General features: G+C 42.1%; 1 protein-coding gene across 3 annotated transcripts in view; it reads left to right on the top strand.

Annotated features, from left to right (window-relative positions):
- The window catches only part of SHTN1 (shootin 1), a 52,388-nt gene that overhangs the window by 644 nt on the left and 44,312 nt on the right, over positions 1-7,432 (top strand). For 2 of the 3 annotated variants that reach the window (XM_057370298.1, XM_057370297.1), the window contains exons 1-2: positions 7-133; positions 6,875-6,927. In XM_057370298.1, the coding sequence (XP_057226281.1) occupies positions 76-133; positions 6,875-6,927 (111 nt within the window). In that variant the 5' untranslated portion in view covers positions 7-75. Of the gene's footprint in view, positions 1-6; positions 134-6,874; positions 6,928-7,432 lie in introns of those variants that run through there. The other variant, XM_057370299.1, reaches the window with a different exon arrangement.

Raw genomic sequence — 7,432 nt, 5'->3', positions numbered from 1 at the left:
GCCGCGCTCGGTGCGGCGGAGCGCAGCGGGGCAGCAGCCGGCCCGTGGCGGCGGCGGCAGCGGCGGCGGGCCACGATGAACAGCTCCGACGAGGAGAAGCAGCTGGAGCGCCTCGCCAGCCTGAAGGACCAAGGTAGGGGCGGGCGGCGCCGCCTCCGGCGCTGGAGAAAGCGGCTCCCCCCGCTCCGCCGTGGGCCCGGGCTCTGCCGGAGGGAGCGCGGCCGCCGCGGGGTGAGGGCACCGCGCCCGTGAGGGGACGGGGCGCGGCGGGGAGGGGAGGGGAGGGCGCGGCCTGGGCGGCCCCCGGCCCCGCTGCCAGGCCCCTTGCTCTGCTCGTGCTGAGGGAAATAATAAAAGCTTTCATGAAATAAAGCAGGGGAGTGGAACGTGCTGGCTCTTCCCCATGTGGGAACCCGCCCCGGCCGCCCCGCCGGTGCCCGCTGTGGGCTGGTGGCTCGGTGATGTCAAGGCTGGTGCAGCCCCGGTGATTGAGTGGCTCTGCGAGCGCGGCCGTCGCGGGGGCCGATGGCGATGGCGGTGTCGGTGTCGCAGCACATGGACCGAGGGTGCCCCGGTCCGGCCCGGCCCTGCCCGCCCGGTGCCGCCCTGTGCGGGGAGAGCCATGCCGAGCCGCGGTACCGCTGAGCCCGCACGGCCGGACAGCTCCAGGCGTGACAGACTGTCACCTCSCCGCCTCACGTGGAGTGCCGGGCTGTGCCTAAGCTGCCATCGTGTCCCATCGTGTCCCATCTCCCGCTCTGTGCTGCACGATCCCATCCTAACCCGGCCCRGCCAACACCGGCCATCCCACTCCCCATCACGGAGCAAACTTCCCGCTGCTGGCTCAGGGCTCGCCCTGATATCCGTATGTTTCCGTAAAACCTTTGTAGTTCCATCCTGGGCTGGTTTGGTGCCATGTGTGAGTCACTTTCGGTGYTTTTGTAGAAAAGTCCGGAGTTTCAGCATTGTGGATATTCGGTTTCATGTGTGCATAGTTTGACTCAGAAACTAAAACACTGTAATATTTACTCTTCTGAAAGAAGGTGCATGGAAATTAGCTTGAGTGCACATTTTTTAACTCCCTGTGGTCAGTCTGTCCCTGACCCAGGTTGGTCCAGCCAAGGTGCAGGCTAAGTTAATCAGATAGGCAATGTTTGAAAATCTGTTTGAATTGTGGACATCTGCTTGTAGCATGCACCACCTGGTCCGTGTTGCCTCCTGTATCACAGCTTCACGTGCAGAAGGTGTGAAGGAATCACACTGGAATTCACAGCTGGTAATTACCACAGATGAGCTCTCCTGGTCTCCTGCAAGCCTGGGAGGAGCTATTTGGAAAGGACCTATTGGACAAAGTTGTGTAAAAAGTGAAATTACAGGGGTGTGATCAGTGCCCATTTTTCTGTCATTCATTCTAATCATAAATGTGCTCCATCACCATGGCTGTATAGCAGTAGCTTTTCTTAACTGAGTTTCATCTGGATATTTTTGCATTATTTATGACCTTCTTTAGCACTTTTTAGGTTTTTCCTGTACACTCAGCTGTGGAAATTCATGACTACCAGCTGCACAAGTTAGATTCTGCCTTGGAAGGATTCAGTGGGTGTAAAATGATAATCTTGTAGCTGTGTGTTTTGATAATTTGGAACCAAAAAATAAGGCTCAAAATCTGGTGCTCTTGCTCTCTGCCTGCTTCCCTCCAGTTCTGTTGCCTCCAGAGGAGTTGTCTGTGCCAAAAGTTCATTTGTTAAGATGTCAGTAATCAGTTGCAAAAAAGATGAGTTGKGGTTATTTTTAGAGAAAACTGAGCCTCTTAAAATTGTTTAGGGTGTTCAGTTCGTTCACTGTTTGAAAGTCTTCTCTTCCWGTGGGCTGGGTATCTTTTAATGTCTAAGGAAATGTTACAGGACTAGAGGAATTAGTTCAAGGGAAAGTTACTGTAACTTGAGGACTGGYTGTCCCAGATCCACCTGAGCTGTTGAAATAGAAGATGTACTTGGCAGAGCCAGTCCTGTAAGGAGCTGCTCTTGGATGTTCATCCCTAAACACAGGACTTCTCGCGTGTTGTTGTGAGGCTAACATATCATTGTATGGGTAGTGATGGGTTTTTTTATGTAGGCAAAAAGTTGGCCAGTGGAAAAAAAGAAATTAAAATACTCTTCTGTTTTACATCTAAAACTATGCAAAAAATATGGTAGCACACATAGTTAAATTAGTARCTAAATTGTGTTAACTGTCAAGTCTGAGGTGCCTAGAGTAAAAAACTCAAGCAATAAAAAGATAATGAGATAAATGAAATTAACAATAAAATATATTGTTACTGTAGGTAAGTTTGCTTACTCATTGTAAACTGTAATTTTGAATAATGTCCTCCTCCATGCTTACTGAAAGCAAAACAAGACTATTTTAGTTACTACCAACTTTCCTCAAATAATTTTAGGATGCTCTGTTAAACAGTCTCTTAGTTTTCCTCTTTATTGCTTCCAGATGTAGATAACAGTATTATTTTGGAAATAAATACGTTTGTTGGAAGGATCTGCCTGATCTGAATATTTGGGGTAATGAGTACACAGACTTGTCTTATCTTTATTTCATTCAAAGTCATGTATGGCTTCAGATTACTGTAACGTTTTGGCATGTAGTCAGATTTCTGAAAAGCACAAATTGATTTGGAGAGGTTTCAAAAAGCATTCATTCAGTAGCCATTTCCTTGGTTTATTTTTCAAGGATGTGTTTTTCTCATCTTGAGAAACTTGCCTGACTGCAGGTAAATGAACTGTCTGAGGAATGGTGCCATAGGTAGAGGGGAAGGCAGATGGCAGTGGCTGTGGCTGACTGCTGTCACATTTCAACTTCTGCTTTTACTTTTCCTAACCAAGGTCAGTGGATGGAACCTGAGGCAGGTGTTTTGTAGCTGCCCGCTCGATTCTCGGTGGCAGCTGTGAAGCTTTCTGGGGCTTTGCTGAATTTACTTGGCTGTTTGGCAGAGCTCTGAGCAGCAACAAGGACACTGAAGCCGTCTGTGTGCAAGATACGCTTATCTTTCACCCATGCTGAATTTTCCAAGTCCTGTGTGTTAGACTCAGATACCTGATACTGATCATTCCTCAGCTTGCTCCATTACCAAGTTTAAGGTGAACATCATGAAGAAACATGATCTCTGTCTTGATGATATGTAGGACTTAGAAGTGTTTGAGTTTTAATCCTTAAAAAAATTTCTGAAATGGCTTGGTTTAATAAAGCAGATCCACTGTAAATGTTACTATTGCCTAACTGTACTTTAGGTGATATTTCCGGTGATGCGCACTCCAGTTCAACTGGCCCTTATAATTCCTATGGGTAAGACTTAAAACTTAAAAAAAAAGCAATTTTGCAAAGCCTCACATTTTTATTGGTTGCTTATAGAGCCTGAGGAATGGTAGCAAACTTGAGTAACAGTTGAATCATAACAGTAGTTGATTACCTGCCTGGAAGATTGCCTTGTTTGTCTTTGGTTTTATTGGTTTTATTGGCACTGCTTCTACCTAGAGTCATCTTCTGCAATAGTCCCTTTTTGTTCAGTTGAAAACAGCAGTCAGTGATCAAAGTATCGGGAGTTATAAATAGGTAAAATTATACTTCAGCACTGCCACTGTCATAGCCATGTTGCTGGTCACTTTGCTAAATTGCAGTGGTTAACAACACTGTTAACCACACATACACTAAAGGTGTTTGTATTGCCTGGATTTTTTTCTTCATTTTCCAAAGGTCTAACCTTGTGTTTGTTGGCTGGATTTGATGAAGTGGGGTGGTTCCCAAACTCCAGTCCCAAGCACTGTGCTCTGGTTTTTTTGTTTTTTTTTTTTTTTTTTTTTTTGTTATGATCTATTTGATCTCTTGAAACTTCTTCCTTTAATGTCAGAACCTTTGAATAAGGGAATATCATGTACCTTCTAAGGAACAGACTAAATTGCCAATTGACAGCAATATCTCAGAGCAGTACCTTTTAAGTGGATATTGACAAGCTCTTAATGTGGTCTGACAAATTTATTCTTCTTTGTGGCAGATGGGTTATTTTTATGGCCAGAGAAATGTCTTAGGACACCCTATTGGCTGCTATATTCCCCTCTGTAGTCATCTGCTATATAGATTTATTTTTCCCCATGTACCTGTCCATATATCTTCATACACAGCAGCCATCATTTCCAAGCAGAATCCATCCTCCTTGAATGTATTAGAGTTTGAATGTTTTTCCCACTTCAGTTTCTTGTGTTGAACCCTATCTTTTTTTCAGTAACTTGTGAAGGAARATCATTTGGTGTGAACTTAGTGGTTGGTCTTTATCAGGCAGTGTGTTTTCCTGCCCTGTTTTTCCAAGGAAGCTGTAACACTGCAAGATGCAAATTTGGGGTTTAATTAAATATATTTGTACACACTTTCACAGATTTGAGTAAMATCAGGGCATATGGGAACACAGATGCAGAAGCTGACTTACAGTATTTGTACCTAACAYGTCTTTATACTTACACAGGTGATTTTTATTTGTTGATTTTTTTAAACAAMTGTTTGATAATTGAGCCTTGTAGGTTTCAGCAAATGCAGCTGCTATGTGACCAAAAGCTTGGTTTGCTCATGTAAGTTTTAGGCCTGATAATAAGTTTATATTTTCTGAGTCAAGGTTTGGGGTAATTTTAAAGTAATCAGTGTAATGCCATCCCATACATTYACCTTTACAGAAGAAGGTTAAAAATGCTGCCCAGGCACCATGGGGAAGTGGTTTGCACATGGCTGGTGCTGCTGGTGCCATAGTGCATCCTGTTGAAATAGTGATCACCTGGATTTAGCAAAAGGCATCTTTGAACCTAAAATGGTGAACAAGGGAAAAATGGACCCCTTTTGGCCTTTGTTTATACTCTTGACAGCATTTCACATGGCTTGTGCACAGTGTACATGTAGGAGGCCRTTATTGTTTGAGGGAATATTGCACAACATTCTTGGCCTGATTCTTCCTATTCCATGTACACTGGGAGAAGGAATGTGGTGGCAGCAATTCCATTCAAGCTTTGGGTGCTGACAGGGGTAATTCTGTCTCTAATGATATATCCAAAAAGCCAGGTGTTAGTTCACTTCTACCAACAAAAAATGACTTAATTAGGATAGCTTGTTTCATTGGGAGCAGAGGACTTCTTGCACTRTGAGCTCTTTCTCTTGCCTGTACCAGTAAAGACATGCCTGGTCCATAGCATGGAAGCATAAAGTAGGTTTGAAAATAAACAAATTAGTAGGTTTGAAATGCAGAAGTGGCTTTACTTATTGATTTGTTATGGAAAGGCTCTCAATGTACTTGAAGGCCACCCTGGTTTGCAATATAAATGTTGAAGTATATGCATGGAGCATTTTTAAAGTAAGTTTGTTTTTTTCTTCTTTAATTTGTGTTTTTTAATATGCTTTAGGAAAGGGGTTGATTAATTTTTTAATAAAAGAAGTAGGAAGAGTCACCATCTCACTCTGTGTTAATGAAAGTGTCTTTTCTGTTGTTCACTGTGAATTATAGTCATTATATACTTTTACCCTTATGGCCTTGTTTTAGTAATAAGTGCTTTTTAGCCATAGTAAGTACCTAATCTATAAAACATCTAATTTAGATAATACCTACATTTTGTTAGCAAATTCAGGTTCAGGAGACAGGTTCACAACTGAAAATCAAAAGACTAAGTTATAATTAAAGGAGCTTCTGCAGACAAAGTTATCTACTTTAATTCTGATGAAGGGCATTGATACGTGTTTACAGGACAGTCTCTTTTCTCATTTAATACTGATAAAGGGCTGAGCTGTGGAGTGAGTAGTTGGTGAATAAGTGTGGTCACTGTTGTGAAGGAACATGATGYGTTCACTCACGTTGGCTATTTTGGGGTTTTACACTTTCACCATTAAGAAAGAGCAGGGATTATGTTTTGGGTGGGTTAAAAGCTATAGCCCAGAATATTCTGTTCTTTTCTCCTTAAAGTCTGATGATTCAGAGTTCTCTGTTCACAGAGCATGTGTAGAGAGCTGTCGAGGGCGGGGCAAATCTGTATTTACATTTTTCAGTCATTTGTAAGGTATTGAATAGAAAGAATGACTTTCCCTGAAAGGCGAGCAAACACAAGCAGTTTTCAAGTATGAAGGAACTTGAATTGTATCTGTTGATATGGTTTTCATTCCTTTTATTGCATCTGGATGGTAAAAGTCTCTTCCCATGTTTTCCTGAAGGGAGTAGAGATATACCTTGAAGAATACCTTGACAGTGGAGTAGTGATCAAGAGGCATGGCCTTTATGTTCCTGTGTAGGAAGTATGTTGTTTCAGCAGGGTGGTTTCTTGTTTGTCTACATGTTGGTTTTTGTTTTTTTTTTTTTTCTGTTTCTTGAGCATGGGAAGTGGGTAGGAATCTTGGATACATAAGGAGAGTTGGGGACAAAGTAAAGGGATGGATGGAACACCCTGGTTTTACTGGTGGAAGGATCAGCTACTCTGGAGGTACCTATAAATTGCATTAACCATGCTTTCTAGGATTGGTCTGTAACCTGAGCCAGTGTGGGTTAAAAATGGTCACTGCARACCAGTATATTCACCTTGTAATTTTTTAACTCAATCAATAAGATTGTTTAACTCTACATTGATCAAAAATTGATTGTTTTGGGAGCTACCATCTTTTTCAGACATTTCCTAATTGCTTCAATTCTAGAATGATATCCAGTTCATAGGATATTAATAGGCTATTAATGAAGTTTATGACCCATGTTATTTAAGAAGTCTGGTAGACAAACAGAAGAGTTTTCAATTTAATCAAAATGGAGAGCAAATTTGGGAAGACGGACTGCTATATTAACTATTTTCTTGTTTTTCTTCTTGTATAGCTATTGGCGAATATGAAGAGCTTAGAGCAGAAAACAAGAAAACGAAAGAAGAGGTTTGTATATGTCAGTTRTACATTTAATACTAAAATGCTAAATACCAGAATATCTTGCTGACTATAGCAGGTTGTTGACTGCTTTTTTGAGTTCTCTGTTAGTTACTAAGTGTTACTTGTACCTACATTTTAAGGAGCAGTGAACGCACCTCCCGTAACTATTCTGGCTGTCCCACTCCAGAAAAGTTCACGTAAATATATTTTAAGTGATTGCTGCTTTACCAAGTTTGCCTGTGATTACAATGTGAGCATAGACCTCCTCACGTGTTTAGATAAAATGGTTTCTCTTTGCTCTAAATCTTGTTTTATTACGACTTCATTTGCACAGGGGAATTACTTACTGGAAAGGAAAAATAGAACAACTTCCCCAGCCAGCCCTTCTAAACATTCAGAATGTAGGAATATGATTTCTTAAGGTAATGAGGAATGCAGGGGATTCAGTGCTACACTATATTGTAAACAAAATTCTCCTTTCTCCAGTGTTAGTGAGCTGAAGATGTAAGAA

Source organism: Malurus melanocephalus, unplaced genomic scaffold, assembly GCF_030028575.1.
Source record: "Malurus melanocephalus ecotype Western Australia unplaced genomic scaffold, MMel_1.1 scaffold_122, whole genome shotgun sequence".
Classification (NCBI taxonomy): Eukaryota; Metazoa; Chordata; class Aves; order Passeriformes; family Maluridae; genus Malurus; species Malurus melanocephalus.
The sequence above is the reverse complement of the archived record's forward strand: the minus strand, read 5'-3'. Positions and strand labels throughout refer to the sequence as shown.